At 39.0% G+C, this 19,224-nt stretch overlaps 1 protein-coding gene across 2 annotated transcripts; it reads left to right on the plus strand.

Annotated features, from left to right (window-relative positions):
• Positions 1 to 1,929: 1,929 nt before the first annotated feature.
• LOC131469012 (uncharacterized) lies at positions 1,930 to 18,957 on the plus strand. Of its 2 annotated transcripts, none has more exons than XM_058643801.1 (26): positions 1,930 to 2,020; positions 4,268 to 4,399; positions 4,824 to 4,969; positions 5,167 to 5,326; positions 5,746 to 7,274; positions 7,686 to 7,853; positions 8,135 to 8,233; positions 9,301 to 9,514; positions 9,849 to 9,893; positions 10,168 to 10,277; positions 10,378 to 10,515; positions 10,632 to 10,739; positions 10,915 to 11,056; positions 11,865 to 12,410; positions 12,496 to 12,540; positions 12,982 to 13,061; positions 13,198 to 13,310; positions 13,415 to 13,598; positions 14,273 to 14,357; positions 14,482 to 14,627; positions 14,732 to 14,822; positions 15,451 to 15,599; positions 15,860 to 15,945; positions 16,218 to 16,287; positions 16,374 to 16,495; positions 17,235 to 18,957. In XM_058643801.1, exons 1-26 carry the CDS (start codon positions 2,002 to 2,004, stop codon positions 17,491 to 17,493), a joined length of 4,986 nt encoding a protein of 1,661 aa, XP_058499784.1. In that variant the 5' UTR covers positions 1,930 to 2,001; the 3' UTR covers positions 17,494 to 18,957. The 2 variants fall into 2 exon arrangements, with proteins under 2 accessions (XP_058499784.1, XP_058499785.1); XM_058643802.1 differs by having other exon boundaries at positions 10,168 to 10,268.
• Positions 18,958 to 19,224: the final 267 nt, after the last annotated feature.

A 19,224-nucleotide genomic window follows, 5' to 3' on the forward strand; every position in this document is an offset into this window, starting at 1 on the left:
GGTCGCCCTGTGGCTGAAGGCATCCCCGGGGGAAGCTCATCTGAGCCTGTCACCCCCCAGGACACAAGTGCCTACATCAGATGCAAGTATACACTTATGTCTTTTTTTTAAATAAAACTTTTATATATATATATATATATATATATATATATATATATATATATATATATATATATATATATATATATATATATATATATATATATATATATATATATATATATATATATATATGATGAGGAGGAGGAGGAGACGCTGTCTGCTGCCACAGGGAGAGATCCGGAGGGGCCTACTGAAGTGTGTCTTAATATTATGTATAGCTACTGGCACTGCTCTACCCATTCATATTCATTTACATTCTTGAGTGGAATTTGGAGTTTGACATGTACACTGAAGTGATGAGCATAGATAATGGACAAACTAGCACATTCTTGTCCTTCAACAGAACATGGCTGGGCATCACCAAGAGGAGGGTCCATCAACTTCTAGAGCACAGCTTGACACAGTGAGATTTTCGGTCAATACCATGTTAAATCTGTATGTAGAACTGCAGGAATTAAATGTCGTCCATATGTTTCCCAGTTGCCGGTAAAAGAGTTGTACAGGGTGCACCTAATGAAAACCATTCAAAAACCCGAGAAAGAAATGGTGTACCTGGACCGGCAAATCAGAAAAACAGACTTGTAAATTCTATTACTTGAACGCCAGTTGAGGTGGGTGCATTGTCATGGTGAAACAGGTGAATATGTGAAATATGTTAATAGTTGGAACTATATTACAAATCCTGACTGTTGCTTTTGTACTTTTAATGAATAAAGAAGAACCAAATCACATGTGAATTTGTCTTTTATTTTTAATCAAAACGTCTAATCTGGGTCAGAAGATTCTCTCACGACGTAATGCATTTCTTATCAATACGGCTTCGATGTCGATTGGATTTCTAATGAATGGGCAATCCATGTCTAACTGCTTTCTTCGTGTGGGAGAAGACAGGTAGAAACTCTGGGTTTCTTATAGTAAACCTGCCAGCGAGCAGGTTATGTTCACAGAGTAAGTTACCGCAGTAACAGACCCAGAGTTTAAGTTACCTCTCTTTCTGGAACGGATAACTCAGAGTTTCCCTCATCTCAGGGTTAACAAACTCAGAGTTCTCACATAACCCGCTTTCTGGAATACCCCTCTGTACCACAAATCCTTTCTGTATATAAATCTGTTTTTGTTAGTTTTTTTTTACCAGTATGAATCATAAGAAAATTCCAGCCATGTACAGTAGATTACACATAGTGGAAGATGTTGTTTTCGTGTCACTCATTAAGTGCTAATGTAAAAGTAAAATTTAACATATGAGAATCTGACCATTGTGGGAAAATGTAATTACTTGTAAATCAGTTAAGGTCAACATACAGTAGTAAACATTTTTGAAACGTAGCTCCTGTGTAACTTGGTATTTACGTGTCTCTTCCCACGTGACGTCTTTCCAGCCAATCATATTTTCTAAATTATCACAACGTAGACATTTCCCAACTTCAAGAATGAGGGACCAGACATTTGTTCTCCAGATTAAAACGTCCCTGTTCGCTTTCGTTTGCTTGAATAATGTATCAACGTTACTATTAATTAAATTACTATGCATAAAAAATTGCTATAAATTGTGTAAAACAAATGTAAGCACTTATTAACATGTCGGCTAGCGGCTAATGGACGCTAGCACCGCTTAGCTTAGCGAGCTAGCGCATTGTAAATTGCTTATCGTGTAAAAAGTGGTCACGTTAGTTTTCCTCTTTTGCTGTTTTCTAAAACCACATCACTGGTGCATACATGTAATTCGTCATGTTTGTGGATCTCACTCGCAATCGCTTTATTTGGCAACGGAGACAGGCGGCGGCGGCAGCGCCAGCTGTGAGGGGGAGGGGGCGGGCGGTGCAGCTGACCCGGGAATTGGGGTGGGTTCAGAGCTTACGCGGGTCTGGAGCTTGTAAACAGTTTAAATGCCCACGCGTGATGGACTGGAGCGAAGAGGGTGAGTTTAATCAACTGCGTTTGACCACTTTAGCAGCTTAATAATACAAACCCGCAGTTATCTTCAGCGCGAATAAACTTAGCAACTTTTCGGTGACTTCCCACCGCGTTTTACGTAAAACCGCAACGTATGTTCGCGTACGGTTTACCATGCGCAACGTAGCTACACCGGCAATTGTCTGAACTCGGCTAAAGTAACGTACGGAAATTGGTAATCCTTATATTCAAGTCAATCGCTTATCTGGTCCATTAATGCTTAAAATAAGCGACACAATCTTATATCTGACCGTGATTTAACGTTTTATACGAGTGTGAAGGAATCAACGCCGTGTCAGTGTTTTTTTTATATTTGCATTTTCTAATCTAACATTTAATAAAGACATCTTCAACTCGCTCTTTGGTTATGTTGTGTTGCTAGGACTATACATTGTCACGTTGCCTGCTCTTCCACCATTCAAACGTGCCATCATGGCTTCCCTTCCGGCCACTGTTGGAAGACTTGCTGGATTTGTAAACTGCTGATCTGCGCTCGGATCAAATTGTGTTTGTCTGGCATAGCACCGGCACAAGATCGGATCCAGGATCTGTTGTCTCTGGTTTGAAGAACTTCCCCCATCGATTGTAATTGGTCAGAATTTCGCCCGCTTAAATGCGATTGGTGCAGACATGGTTGCGTTCGCGTCCCCATTCACACACAGGTAGACACACATGTATGGCAAACGGTTATGATATTTAATCGGTAGACAGGATATTTTTACAACCGATATCTGCAACTTCATTTTTACTAGTCAAAAATTAATTTACAGATATCTGTAATTCAGTTATTCCTAGTGAGAATGGCGTCACTTTTGCCGTTCATGTGTATCTACAATTGTAGATATCTGTACTTCCAGTTTCAGATATCTACAACGTCATTATAACTAGTCACAATTCAAGTTCTCTTTAATATCCTCAATTGACGATATCTACACTGTGCTTTTTAAATACTTGATTTAAGTTTCAGATAGTCAGAAGGAAGTTTTAGATATATACTCATGAATGGTAAAAGTTACATTATTTTGATTAGTAAAAACTGAGTTGCAAATACCTGACACTAGTTTTGACAAGTAAGAACAACAGATATCTACAACTACAGTTCATACTAGTCACAATTAAATTACGACTAGTCAAAATAACATCACAGATATCTGTAATGCTTGCCATACAATGCTTGCTTGTACTTTTATCATTTACTGAAAAGGTGACAAACAACATCTTAACATGATTTATTTCATTATAGTTCCCTGTGAATCTGTAGGTAGCAAATGTGAACCGTTTACATGACTAAATGAATCTTTCTCATGACTGTGTAATGGGCTTTTATCATGTTGTGGGCTGTTTCACAAAACTAAGACAGACATAAGGTGGGGTTGTGCAGTTATCCTGGCTTAATTAAGCCAGCTGGATTCAGTTTCATGAAAGCAGTGGCACATAAAAGCCATGGAAATTTATTTTGTTCAGCTTGCCTGCTTCACAACAAATGTATATATGACTTAATGGATCCCAGTCTGTTCAGTCTGTGACCCCTGTGTTACCCTGATCAGAAACTCACGGTAATTTAGAGACAAAATTCAAAAGCTATTAATCATTTTAAAGTATAACAATGTTTAGTTATTTCAGTTAAGATCAGTGGTCACATGTCTACATAATACATTTAGTCAGTCTGTTGTTCTTTGCCACTCAGTTACATCTTAAATGTCATTTGCTTTCACAAGTTGTTGATGTCTTCTTGGTATAAAATATGCAGCACTGCCTAATGCATTTAAGCATTGAGAAATCTACCTTTTGTTTTGATATATATAACACTGAGTGTGCATTTATCTGAATTACCTAAACCTAACTTTATCAAGCTGTCTCTCCTAATCCTTGGATGGGCTATGTGAAACAGAGAAAGCCAGGAGGAACTAACCTAACTAGGTCAAGCCTGAGTTTGTCAGTATTCCTGGGTTCCCTCATCCTGCTTTTGTGAAATAGTCCTCTTGAATTGTTAATTTTCCATTGAAAGCAATGCAACACTTCCAGTTTTGTGATGCAAACTAGCATGACAAATCCTTTTAACAAAGGGGAAAGGAGGGCGGTACCATTTTTGTGCTAGATACTTTTATTTTTTCCCCCCTTAACTTTCAGTTTCAGGAATGCAACTTCAGATTCACTAATCAGTGTTTTGTTTACGCTATTTTAAAGATATATTTATTTGGTGTTTGTGCAGGATCATCCCATTCAGAGATGGCAGTTAATGTGTTTCTGAGTGCTGGGAGTTCATATAACCGCTATGAGCTGCTGGCTTGGCTCAATGAAACTTTACAGACAGGCTTCACTAAGGTGCAGCAGATATATACAGGTATGTCAACTATCTGAAACTAAAACTATCACTTTTTTTTTGTCAATTTACAAAATACAAAGTAAGCCAACAGAAGAAAAATCTAATTCAAATTGTTCACTCTGCATTTTGCAAGTACAATTTATATTTGTTAAAGCATTCTTACTGAATAGAATAACACAGGATTGCCAGTTTGCATTCCTGTCCGGCCCTTTCTGTGTGGCATTTGTATGTTCTTTTTGTGTCTTTTAATATGCTTTAATTTTCTCACATAGTTTTGTGACATAAAATGAAACCCAATTATTGCAGTGCACTTATGATGCGACTTTTTCATACTTCATTTTCTATGTCAAGTGTTTGAACTTTAATTAAGTACTGTCAAATGTGCCTGCCTGTGCCTGCCACCAGTTCCTCTCACGTCTGTGTGTTTATATCAATGTTTCAGGTGCAGCCTATTGCCAGCTGATGGACTGTTTATTTCATGGGTCTCTGGAACTTTCCAGGGTCCGGTTTCAAAGTAGTAACACAGTGGATTTAATACACAACTATAGTTTACTGCAAGCTGCTTTCAGAAAAGTTGGAGTCGTCCGAGTGAGTGTTGATTTTTATTTCTTGGTAAAATATTTGTGTCAAACTAACATTAGTTTTGATGTTTGTTATGCATCTGTAGAGAGTCCCATCTATGTTGTTGAACCAAAAAGGTCATGGGTCCTTGTCCAGATGATTTCCTGTGTTAATTGTTCATGCAATTTTTAAGAGGTCTGTCTGTTTCTCTTTTGTCTCTCAAGTTCATCCCTATTGAGGCACTGATGAAGAAGAACCCAACAGTGTCTCTGACCTTCTTAAGGTGGTTCAAGCTGTTTTTTGATAAGAACTACAAATGCAGGGAGTATCATGCACTGGAGGCCAGAGGAGGACAGAGTATGAGAATGGTTCCTGATGACTCAGGTGGGAGCTGTGTGTATGTACATATGGGGTGGAAATATTTGGGTATTTCACAATTAAATTTGATTATGATTCAGAGGGCTATGATTACACATTACAACAATCAATGCATCACATTTTTTTCCTATGCGATTTATGTAGGGGGTTTACAATTTGATTTTCATTTATACAAATGGAACAGCTTGCTCCTGAGTAAACGAGGAAAAGAAAAACAGTGTTCAATAAAAATATTCTTGGCTAATTTTATTATTTTTTTGTATTGAAAATGACCTCCCCTGTGTCAATGAACCCTTTGCCTCCACCAAGAAGGGTATTTGTAATCCGTGATGTTTGTCAAATTGTCAGCAGGATATATATAATTTGCACCAAATTTGTTGGCAGGATGGGACAATATTCTTATTGTGTTTCTGTTTCCTGTACAGATGACCTTTCCTCTGAGACCCCACATCAGAAACTGGAGATTATTGTGAAGATGGATGGCAAAACAGCTGAAGAACAAAGGAAAGAGAAATCAAGGGAGATGTTGAACGGGATTTCTGAAGTGATAGTGCTGATATCTGATGATGAGGATGATGTGATGGCTGTGGCAATCGAGCCAAAACAAGACAAAATGGATGTCACAAATAATAAAGACTGTGAACAAGCAAAAGAGACAGTAGAGCAACCAGAAGCAGCAGTGGACAGGGGAAGGACTGCAAATTGTTTCTACAGCAGTGACACCTTGCTGCGCTTCATCAACAGATATTGTTCTGACAATGTGGACTCAAATTTGAGCACAGACGGCAATATTTCTGGCCCTTCACTTTCTGCTTTCATGAGTACATTCCACCTGAAAGACATTGTCCAGGCCTGCTCAAAAACACCATACTGCCTCTATCTGTACATGGGAGTGGACCTGGGTGAAGGACAGAGCACAAGCATTGTCCTGATTGGCTACTTTGACCAGAAGTTTGGGAACAGTGCAGTGAGATTGCTGCACACTTTGCAGATGAGTGTCGACACAGCGGATTCGCAATCCTCGGCAGACAGCGACACTGAGAATGTCACAGCAGACTCTGATGCACACCTTCTTCTTGACATGCTGAAGACATGGGATCTCGCTCTGTCCAACCTTGCTGTGTTTTATTGTGACGCCTCACACCGAGGGTTAAGCCAGAGGTTTATGTCACTGCTCCGGCCATACAGCCCAAGCTTATTGTCACTCTGTGGCCTCCCTGGGATTGCAGGAAGAGCCTGCCAGGCCGCACTATCTGCCTCCTTCAAATGTGTGGTTGACCTTGTGAAAGACATCCATCATCATTACACCACCTATGCCTCTGTGAATGACAGTCTAAAAGAGATATTTGCTGGCGCAGAGAATTATGACCCATCCCATCCTGTCTCATCACAGTGTCTTTTTATTATCCGCACTGTGCAGAAGATAGCAGTCAGTTGGAGGGATTTAGTGGAGTATTTCAAGTCACTGGGTGGAACCAAGGATGCTCACCACATTAGAACCCAGCTCATGGATTATAAAGTTAAACTGCGCTTCCTCTTTCTCTCCCAATCTTTGGAGCCCCTTCGAGCTATTCAAGAACTACAGCAGTTTGGCCGTGCGAGTGTTGCAGTGGAGCTTCAGCTGGCCTCCATACTGATTAAATCGTTTGCAGCCAGCATCTTGAAGCCCTCAGTTGTTGAGAGCTTCCTCAGCAGACGACAGCTTCATTTCCTCCACAGTGATAAGGAGCTTCTCCCCAAAATCATGATCAATGTAGGCTCCAGAGCTTGGGATGTATTGTGTGCCACTGCTGTTGTGGATCTGGGGGAACAGGAGAGGTGTGACTTCCGGGAGGACGTATTTGCTTTCTATAAAGCAGCACTACAGAGTATAGTGGAGAGTGTACCTGAGCAGCTTGGTGATGTGGAATTGAAGAACATTGTCACTGTGCTGAAACACCCAGAAAACATTCAGGTAAGAAGCTGTATGTCAGTTTTTTTAAGTGAGGAAGAATGCAGTCAGTTACAGTATTTTTGAGCCGGTGTTCAAAATGAATAAACTACAGTAAGCATGATGCAATAAAATGTATCCTCATTAGAGCTAATCTGGATCCTCTTTCCAGATTAGAAAAAGTTCAGCTCACGGCACAGGTAAAAGGTGGAGATGTATTTTGATACTTATGTTTCTGTGTGGATTTGATGGACAAAAATAAAAATGTATAATGTTTAGAACCTGAGAGATGCTTGTTGTGTTCAATTGATTGCATTTTGCAATATATTAACATTTACAGGACACTAAATGTGTACATTATTTTAACAATAAAAACATGTTTTTATTTCCTAACTCTTTATGTTGCCTTTTATTATGTCTGTGTTTTCCTTCCAGGATGACAGGTTGTCCAGACAAATGCTGTCAGAGATGGGATATCAACTGGGTGTGTGTAATGCCAGTTCTCGTGAAACACACCAGCTGGGACATGACTTCTTCACGTCCATGAAGACATTGAGGAGGGGACAAAGGATCACAACAGGAGAAGGCCACGTCTGGACAAAGGTAATCTAAATGTGTCACTGTATTTATGCTGAGTGGAAAATCCTCTTTAGCCAGAGAGATAAGAGAAATTAATAAAATCCAAAACATTTTAATCTGTATGTAATTATGGTATTAGAGATACACCTAAAATAAAACAATTTAAACTGTTTTCTTCTGTTAATATTCCATCTTTTTACTAATATTATAATAATTTAATAGTGTTTAAGGTAAACTAGTGCTAAGATAGCATGTTAAGTTGAATATTAAATCTCATCACAGGAGTTTTCTTTTTCTCTCTACAGACTTTGAAAAGCATGAAAGCGCACTCCACACTGCACAGATTCATTCTGACCCTCCTGGCCCTGCCAGACTCTCTCAACAGGAAGCAGGTGTTTTCTATGGTGAGTGCTAGGCTACATCCATGCTACTACATCTGCATTCTGACACACATTTTGGGCTGTGCAACAGAAGTAATCTGCATCTTTCCTGCCTCTCCTGGAAAAGTGTATCATGGGACATTAAGGGCATGCAAGTGCCAGTTTGAACAGGAAGTTGTTGTCAGTTGGGCAGAGGGATTTAATTAGTCTGACATTGAGGGGAAATTTAAGACTTAAAGAAGAACTAAACAGGGAGTGAATGTGGTTAAGTGCATCATCATTTTCAAAGGTCTTTGTCTTTGCCTGTTCAGACTAAAAAGCAAACCTGCAGGATTCAAACTAAAATTGAAGCAGCAGCATTTTCAAACTTCTACATTTTTGGGATTTTCTAAAACACTAGGGTACCATGGATGGCAGTTGTTCTTGGAGCAGACGTGGATGTAGCACTAAAGTTATCCTCCATTGCTGGTGTGGCACTATTGACAATCGTCGTAGCAGGCACTAAAAGTGTGCAGTTAAGGTCACCATGGCGTGGTTGAAACCCTCATCTGGTTTGTGTTTCTACTGCGGGGTGTGAAGGCTATGTCAACCATGTAAATGGCATGACATTATAGTTTGCAATTAAGTCAACAAAGAAGAAAAGTACACAGTCAAAGCTGCAGTGTGTCTAGCTCCACCCTATTGGTGCTGGACTACTGTGCTAGGTACCTCAACAGAAGGATGCCAAAAAAGTGGGATGGAATGATCAGTTATTTTGGTAATTGAACTGAATTGTACTAGTGGAAATGGGTGTTATGTGGACATGGATCAGTAGGAACATAGGAACAGATGTATCTGTGGCGTCAGGTGACTGACACAGGGATAGTCTGGGGGAACCTTTTGGGCAGTGGCTGCACGACTTGGTGAAATGGAAATGTGACCAGATCCACTGCTACTAAACGTGCCGCCACAAGGGACCAATTTGACCGAATGTGTGTAGCATTCTAATATTCTAAACTGTACTTTGTGTTGTGTGCAAGTTGGCACTACGTTTTGCATACTACCAGGCGATAAAGACATCTGGATGTGGGTTTGATTTTTTTTGTCACAAGGTGGTCAAGGCTCAACCACAGATGTTAGCAGGAAAATCCCACTACCGAAGAACCAAAATTCCTGCCCGAGGCGGTTGTGGCGGCAAGATCAAGGCAGGGGATGAGGGAAGTTCGTCTGAGGAAAGTTCTGGTTTTGTGAACAAACCAAGTCGAATTATTCCTTCCACACACTCCATGAGTATGGAGGATTCGGACTACACAGATAATTCCTCAGGTAACATGAGTTTGACAAACTGAAAGATGGAACTAGGACTATACTTAGACACCTTTTCTAAATCATAAACAGACAGGCTGTGAACTAAATTATAATTTCTTCAATAAACTGCCTGCACTATTGTTATCACAAAAGCTAGTGTTTCTTTAATCTCTGCTGATTATCATCAGAAATACAATAACACATGTCTTACATACAGCTCCCTTAATATTACCTTGTTAGTTGTCATTGTGTCTATATGAGCATCATCTACATTTTATTTTATTTACCGTTATAACTCACACACTATTTTTAATGTTGATAATGAGAATCGGTATGATTTTTTCTTTTTCAGATGTGGTTGATGTTACCGAGTCCAGCAAACTTGAAAACCAACAGAGTAAGAATGTATAATATTGTTTATAGTCATATAAAAGAATGAGAGAGACTCTTTGTCTTATTCAACAAATGTAGTAGTAGAGTTTCTCTCAAGTCTTCCACTGTACTGAGTCTTGTATTGTCTCTCACTGTGAATGAAGCAGTTTCATCCTTTTTGATAGGAATTTTACATTTTAATTGAAGCTGCAATTCAGGATTTCCCTACATATTTTCCTTGTCACTTTATGAAAAAGAAAAAAAAGTGTGCCCGTAGTTTATTGTTTACTGTTTTGTAGGCCAGCAAAATCCACCGTCAGAGATTGTTTACATTGTGGGCAGTGATGATGATGGCGACAATGACGCCATGGTTTCAACAAACGAGCAGTGCAACTCAAAGGTATTTTTGGTAATGTGAAGTGAAAGATTAGTGCAAATCTACTCATTTGTTTACAAAAGGTGTTTGTCAGAAAAAAAAACATTGTGCATGTACTGTTTGTGTTGTATAGAATGCGAAGGGGGATCTGGTCTGGGGTAAAGTGGAGGGCTTTTCTCTTTGGCCAGCTATCACCATGATCTCTGAGGGACAGACTCAACCTCCACAGAAGACGATGGTAGAGTGGTACGGACAGAAAATGTTCTCTCAAGTGAGCCATCTCTTTTTTTTTTTTTTATAGTTTGAGTGTAGTTGTGGTCTGCTGAGTTACTGATCTATTCATATATGTTGTTCTATTCTCTCTTGATTTCTTGGCTTTGATTCCAGGTCGATTTGCAGACTCTGAAACCATATGCTTCCTTTGCCAAGTTCTTCTGTGCCAACTCTTTTGCCACCATCCACACCTATAAAGAAGCCATTTTCCTGTCACTGGAGGTTTGTGCATTCCTCTGTTTATTTTTATACTGTAACTGCATTGTAACAGTTTTGATATACAAAACCTAGGATATTTGATTTATTTCCTCTGATCACAGTTTCTACTCCTTTGCTTTTAAAATGATAAAAAAGCGTCCACCTGCTTATATATTTACAGTACATTCTTGTCTTCCAGGAAGCTGCGCTTCGGTGTAAGAAACACTTTTCTACGAGTCCAGGGGACAGAGATGAGCTCCTAAGGCAGATGTTGCACTGGGCTTTTGGAGGCTTTCTACCCACAGGATCAGACGGATTCAAAACAACAGCTCTCATAAATGGTATGAACATATAAGAGAATATAAAAGTTAGTAGACTGAAAGTATTATACTGTTTATCTCACTTATATCCTGTGAGAGATGTGGCTTCTTTTATAAATGTAAATTAATGCTCCAGTGTGGAATTTCTATTGCCCTCTGTAGACTCTCCTTCTCTCTCACACACACACACACCAAATGCTCTTCAGCTTCGCCTGTTGTTTCTATGGTACTTCAGTAAGTTGTGTGTTGTATATCTGTCTTTAAAAGTAGTTTTACTCAACCAGGAAATTTGGAGCTGCGTGGTTTCAGAACAGCAGCTGTAAGTAACAGGTACCTTTTAGGGAGCACTGATTTTGCTTGGTGTTCTATTCTATCCGGTGGAGCCCACATTTTCAATATCGAACAATGAAAAATAATGATTGTGATTAACATACGATTGTGAAATCCTACTGAATGTTCAGTTTTATTTTTATCAGTCGTAATGTAAAATGTGTCAAGCTGTCTGCAGCAAGGGAAAGCCTCCGGCGCATAAAAAAACAAAACACTGCTATACCAAGAGAGAGCGCGTCACACAGAGAGAGTCGTGTGGAGATGACAGACTTTATCAGTATTGTGCGAACTCATTTGACAGTGGTTTTAATGTTGCAGACATTATTTTATTTTTAAAAGCTGTGCACTTCAGCTTTACGGCAATGTAGTTCAAATATTTACCCTGGAGCTTCAGTGCTGCTCTGTTCACAAGATCTGATACACAGCTGCATACTATTAATACATTCTCACAAATGCATATGTAATGTGATGGTCTCATGTCTGATTGTTGTCTGTCCAGGTGATGATAAAAGAAGCCACACGCCAAAGGTGAAGAAGAAACTCTTCCTGAAAGCATCTTCTTCTCCACACTCCACCTCTGCGGGCTGTAAGAGCGATACGAGTGCTGAGATTAAAGACGTGACTGTCTCTTTAAAGAGAGAGTCGTGGGCCTCCACAAAGAAGTCCTCCTTCAAAATAAGCAATGGAAACACTGCTTTAGAAAGACTTGATCTTGTGGGGAAAGGTACCAGAGGAGGGATGAAGGAGAAGGTATCCAGAGGGGGATGTGCCTCTGCAAAACATGACAAGGAAAGATGGGAAGAGGAGAAAGATAGCTGGGGAGGAGGAGGGTGGGAGAAGTTGAAAAGAGGATGGGGTAGAGGGAGGGGTAGGGGAGGATGGAGAGGAGGTAAGGGACAAGGGAAGAAAAGCAGTCTGCTTGATGGGTTTGATGACGACACATCACCAGACTTTGTGCCGTTCAAGAAGAAGAACTTTGTCAAAACTTTGAACAAAGTCAACCAGTCTACCAACGTCTATACCCAGCCAGACCAAAAAGTCAGAGGTACAAAACTTGATGAAAAATCTTTTTCAACATATAATCGAGTTGTACTTTGAACAAATTAAGAATACATTTTCTTTGTTTGCAGAGGAGACCATTATTAGGATCAATGACATGAAACTGAACATTGAGGGTGAGTGCTCAGCTTTGTTGTTCATTTTAATTAATCTATTAAAAGAAATGAATGTCTCTTATAAACATTCTTTAAGTAATGGTTGTATTCACATATGCACAGTATTAAAGAAAATTCTCTTCATAGAAGCTGCTCTCTTTTGACTCAGTTATACTTGTTTTCTCCCTGTATTCCCCTCTCTCCCACCTATATTATGAATGCATTTGATGGTGATGGTCAGTATGTATTGACAAACAGCCTAACCTTTATGAGCAGAAAGGACCACATCTTTGTGTTTTAAGTTTTGTGGAATAAAGCTATTAAACCTACAGCGTTTTGAAACTAAACTATTTCACTGACAACAGCTTTCCTTTTTACATGATCTTTGAATGTGTCTCATTTGTTTTACTGGTCACATATTTGTTTCTTACTTGCTTCTTGTTGTTTGTGTTGCCTTTGCAGATTTCTGTTTGTGTTGTGGCACTGAAGATATTGAGATATCTCACCCTCTGTTCAAAGGCAGCCTCTGCTTAAAGTGTAAAGTAAGAAACAAGTAACGATCCCACATAAAACTCTGAATGTCACAAACGGTTTTCCTTGAGGTGTTTACATTGCTGTTATTGTCCTATGCAGCTGTTTTAAAATGTCCCCTAACGTCTAGCTTTGATTTCCCGGTAGGATAACTTCACAGAAACTCTGTATCGCTACGATGAAGATGGATATCAGTCCTACTGTACCATCTGCTGCTATGGAATGGAGGTCATACTGTGTGGCAATGATAGCTGCTGCAGGTTGGTCTGATCATTTCTGTCTCTACATTGGTAATTATAGAAACAGGGTAACTAGAAGAGTCCACATTTGTCTTAATTCCAGCACTTCTCTTTTCCATCTGCAGGTCTTACTGTAATGACTGTGTAAATATCCTCATCGGTCCAGGGACGTTTGATACACTGACACAGGTGGATCCGTGGATCTGCTTCCTGTGTCAGCCTCACAAAACCCATGGTGCTCTGATCCCCAGGGAAGACTGGAGCATCAGAGTTCAGGGATTGTTCCCCAACAACAGTGCCATGGCATTTGTGAGACTTGAATTATTTTCATTATATTGCAAATATCACACACACACCATATTTATTTCACAAAACAGTGCCAGGATAATTTCAGGATAATTTGAAGTCTATATTAAACTAAATAAGAAAAGACATTTGCTAGAGCAAATATATACACATATACAGTACACTTCCTGGTCATAAAAAAGTTGCCATGTTTTTACAGTAGCCGTTTATTGTTGGTAGTCTTGGCAGTTGGTCAGGTCTAGGTTCAGAATGACCAGATTATTCCATCAATGTATTTTTTCTTCCCTGATGGCACGGGCATATTCCAAGATGACAATGCCACGATTCATCAGGCTCAAATTGGGAAAGAGTGGTTCAGGGAGCATGAGACATCATTTTCACACATGGATTGGCCACCACAAAGTCCAAAGAGAATCTATGGGATGTGCTGGAGAAGCTTTGCGCAGTGGTGCGACTCTCCCATCATCAGTACAAGATCTTGGTGAAAAATTAATGCAACACTGGACGGAAATAAATCTTATGACATTGCAGAAGCTTATGATAACAAACGAAACAAAGGCTATTAGGCTATTAGAGTGTCACCCTATATATATATATGTATGTATGTATTGTATATGTGTATTCCATGATGTGGAAAAGTTGAAGTACAGACTGACTGGCCTTTTTTTCTTTTGCAGGAGCCACACCGAGTTTACCCGTCCATCCCTGCCAACCAGCGCAGACCACTTCGAGTTCTTTCACTGTTTGATGGCATAGCAACAGGTGAGTCGACACACCTGGATTCATTTCAGAGCATTTTAAAGGGGCTGCTGCGACAGCCTTATATTTATTATCGACACATTTCTGAATACAGTCCCACAGAATAAATGTGTTTGAATCTTTTCAGGCTACGTGGTGCTGAAGGATCTTGGCTTTAGGGTAGAGCAATACTTCGCCTCAGAAGTCTGCGATGACTCAATTGCTGTGGCGACCATTAACCACGATGCTAAGATAATCCAAGTTGGTGATGTGCGTGTCATTACCAAGGAACAGGTATTTTCACACACCAAACACGTTCTAAGATTATGTTAATAGTATAAATTTAAAAAATATTCTTTGTTCAGCCATTTGAAGTATTTTGTTCTTTGTAAATCCAGATTGAAGAGTGGGGTCCGTTTGATTTGCTGATTGGTGGAAGCCCCTGTAATGACCTTTCCATTGTCAACCCTATCAGAAAAGGCATCTATGGTAAGTTATTGTCGTACGTTTGTACTGCATTATCTTAAATATTTGAATATTTAAATTGTTTATTTAATCTGCGTCTGCACATCATATTATAATACTAATACTAGTAAGTGAGCGTCTATACTGTGCAGCTACAGAAAAAATAAAAAGAGACAAGAGACTCCTTGCATGAACATCAGCTGACCGAACTTTATTATTCTTCACATCGTCACTTCCTTTCATCCTGGCCTTCAAAATAAGAGCCACTAGTTTCGGGTACAACAATTTTCTGTATAAACCTTTTGCACTTGGCAATAAAATTAAATAAAATTCCTCGGTTTTAATCTATAATATTTTTGTCTGTTTTTGTTTGTAATCCAATTTATAATCCAGTTTCATTTTATTGTTTATTGTATATCAATACATTAAAAAAAAAACTTTTGTATCTCTTAATGCATGATTTCCTAATATCATGCAGCCCTAATAGGATATAGTCATTATACACAGACCTGATTTAATAATTGCTATACCCAGGCCTCAGCCTGCCACACAGGCCTAACACATGCCTAACACATGCCTGTACTCTGGGGGCTTTACGCAGCTGCTGTATACTGTATTTGTGTTTAAAACTGTTCTAAAAATCCCCCTGCAGAGGGCACCGGCAGGCTCTTCTTTGAGTATTACCGCATCCTTCAGTTGCTGAAGCCCAAAGAAGAAGACCCCAGGCCCTTCTTCTGGCTGTTTGAGAATGTCGTCTTCATGAACACACATGACAAAGTCAACATCTGCCGCTTCCTTGAGGTTTGTCTAGGTCAAATTCTGTTTGCTTTATGGAGGATCCTTCAAGCGTTCTTCTCTCCCTCCCCCCCCCCGTCCCATTTTTTTTTTGTTCTCTGTCCATTTCCATATCCTTCTGCTTTGCTCTCTTCCTGCTGCCTTGCTACCTTTCCTGATTCTTCCTTCCTCACTTACTTGTTGACCTGCAGGTGATTTTTTTACAATCATGTTCTAAATGACTGGCAGAGAACTCAATCTTGCTTTTTTTACTAATTCTGTCCTAGTGCAACCCAGTTCTGGTGGATGCAGTTAAAGTGAGTCCAGCCCACCGAGCACGTTACTTCTGGGGAAACATTCCAGGGATGAGCAGGTTAGATATACAGTATCATCATGAATGATGTCCAATAAACTACTCAAAATGAATGGATGCATGCTATGTTTTTGATTGGAGTATTACATTCCTGTAGCATCGTCAATGGTAGTTGCAGTAGTATGTTTTTTAAAAATTAAAGTATGGTAACATTTTATGTCACAACTGTTTCTTTTATTTTTTACTAATTTCTTGACAGTGTTAATCTGTTTTCTCTCTTGTGTGCTTTTGAAAAGCCATGTGATGTAATTTTGTTTTCTATCTCCCATCAGGCCCATCATAGCCTCCCAGAGTGACAGGCTAACTCTCCAGGACTGTTTAGAGATTGGTAGACAAGCCCAGGTCAGTAAATGGTTCAGTTTCATTTATTTATTTTCATCTACCATCCTTCCATTTTGTTTAACTAATGGAGAGTATTTTTGTTTCAGGTTACAAAGGTGAGGACGATCACCACCAATCCAAACTCGCTGAAGCAGGGCAAATACGTGAATCAGCTTCCCGTCCTCCAGGACGGCAGAGAAGACAACCTGTGGATCACAGAGCTTGAAAAGTGAGCATAATGACACTGGCTCTTTGTGTGTGTGTTTCTGTGCATCAACATTAAACAACATCCATGTCACTCACACTATCCACTTACTTGTGCACCATATCTCCATCTTACCTTTTTACATTTAAACCAGTATGGCACCGGTAATTGGAAAAGTCATTGGCACCAGTCCCTAACAGAATTGTTCAGAGTTTTCTCTCTCTCTACAGATTTAACACTTGCATGTTTTTGCTATGTTGCTCCTTGCACAGTGCATGCTGTCATATTTCCTCATAAATATCCATAAATATGTCACACTGCGTGTGTTTGCTGTTGCTTCTAAAATACTACGTTAATGTCAAAGTGAAGAAAGTTAATGACCATCAGCTGAATCAGGTACGCTAATTAAACACCTGAAGAAGGTGATGAAGATGTTGATACCTCATATGTTTTATTGTTTGTGGAGAACTCAACACTTTTGATGCTGGCCTCAAGCATGAACTGATTACATTTATTGATTTACCCCCTCAGACTCAAAGATTTACTATTAAGATTTAAAATTAAATTCATTACATGCACATGTTATACAAGTCTGGACAAAAATAGAGTAGACTGAAAGAACAGCCGTGGCTTACAATCACTGGGCAGTAATTCTTATAACTAAATAAATGATGGATGCGTAAAATAAGACAAGCAGCTCAACAGCAGTCTATATTTCTTGGGTTTTAGCTAACATTATGCTGTCTTCTCCCTTTCTCACCAGGATATTTGGTTTCCCCAAACATTACACTGATGTGCGGAACATGAACCGACAGCAGAGGCAGAAAGTGCTGGGGAAGGCCTGGAGTGTGCCGGTCGTTCGTCACCTCTTTGCTCCCCTGAAGGACTATTTTGCCTGTGAGCAGGTCTTGACAATGTCCACCACATCCAACATGTCCACTTTGCCCAATTCGTCCACTTCGTCCACTCCCCATTCCTCCTTGTCCTGTCCTGCCTCCCCAGAACTACAGCAACTCAGATAGAGGGAGGTTGATTATGTTTTATACAGTGTGTGTGTGTGTGCCAGGATTTCTCCTCCCTGTGTATTAAGAACTTGCTGGAGCATTAATGACCTCTACTATTTTCCAGCTCACAAACAAGCTTTTGTTGTTCACTGACACAGAGCCATTTTATCTTCTATACCCACAAGTCTCTTGCATTATGTCACACAAGTAGTATGTGTGTCAACCAGCCACTTTGGCCCCAAAGCCTCTTTTTGTCTTCGAGAAAACTGAGAAGGCAGATTGTGCTCCATCTTGTTCTTGGCTGAACACTTTAACTTCTTTATTATTTTCCTCAAATGCTAAGAGACTGTCACTTTTGCTATTAGCTTGCAATCCGCAACACATCTGTCCTGAGCTGTAATTTATAATTACAGTGAGATCACTCACAATGGTTGAAAATTTGTGCACAAGCAGAGGAAACTAAGCTATCCATGTAAAGGATCAAAATTCATGTTGCAGCATGCAATGATTTGTGGTGTTAACAGATTGTACTGTACATACTGTATGTCTATATGGGGCTTTTCATTTTATTTTTAAAACTTTTTTAAATGATCCAAAAGTGTATTTTTAGTGTGCTGCTACATTTGAGTGATTTTAATCATTTGGTTTGCCTTGTTTGATATTGTGTTGAAGACATAAGAACTGCACCGCTGAGTTGTCATATTTAGATCATACTTGATGTGTCCTGGACAAATGCAGAACATTAAATATGTTTAATTCGTTTTAACTCTTTGCTGATTCAAAACTACCTATTACTATTACTTTTATTGTGATAAAGAAAACGTGTTATTTAGTTATCTAACTAATCATTCATGTGAAAAATTGTAAAGTTTTTAACATTGTTCATGCCTATTAATAATGATTCAGTGGTTTGTATTGTCTTTGGGGCTTTTTGCAAATGCCCTCATGATTCTAGGATGTTTCGGTACAAAACAGACATTAAATGATAAATAATAATAATCTGCAGTTAACTTAAATAATTCTTTTAATAATTGACAGCTGAGTTTTTGTTTACATTGCTGCTATTTCTTATGGTTATTATTGTTATTTTTGAATTGTATTGACTTTTTATCTGACTACTGTTCTGAATCCCTAAATATGTGTTAAATGTTAAGATGTCATTCTTTTTTGTGTCAATAACAATTTCAGACCACCAAGGCATATGTCTCAAACTGACTCTGGTATAGAATAATAATGTAACATTATGAACATCAGGGGCAATATGGTCTGCACAGTGTTTTTGCACATAATAATTGTATTTGAAAGTTGATGCTTGGAAATATCCATCCCATCCATGATGTATGTGCTGCATTACAAACTGTTAATTGCTTGTTTTTTTTACCCATTTTATCTGTTGTCAATACATGTTGTGTATTTAAGTAAGCAATTAAGTAGAAATATGGAACCTTTGATGAACAGTAGAAAAAAATCTGAATAATCTTGCGGATGGGGTCTTTATTGCACTTTTGTCCTTCCATTTGATATTTGTTAACATTCAGTTATGAGACACTGAAATTCTCAGTGAATATATTTATCTCTATTCTGTTACTTTGCTTGATTTTCAGTGTCATTATAGTCATTGTTGTTATGAATTCAAATCCATTAGTCACTCCCAGATATCATTTTTCAGAAATTACTCCATGTAAACAGATTTGTAAATAAAAAAACACACTATGTCTTTCTCTCATTTAGTCTTTATTTAAATTTAAT

The sequence above is a fragment of the Solea solea genome, chromosome 11 (genome assembly GCF_958295425.1).
Source record: "Solea solea chromosome 11, fSolSol10.1, whole genome shotgun sequence".
Lineage (NCBI taxonomy): Eukaryota > Metazoa > Chordata > Actinopteri > Pleuronectiformes > Soleidae > Solea > Solea solea.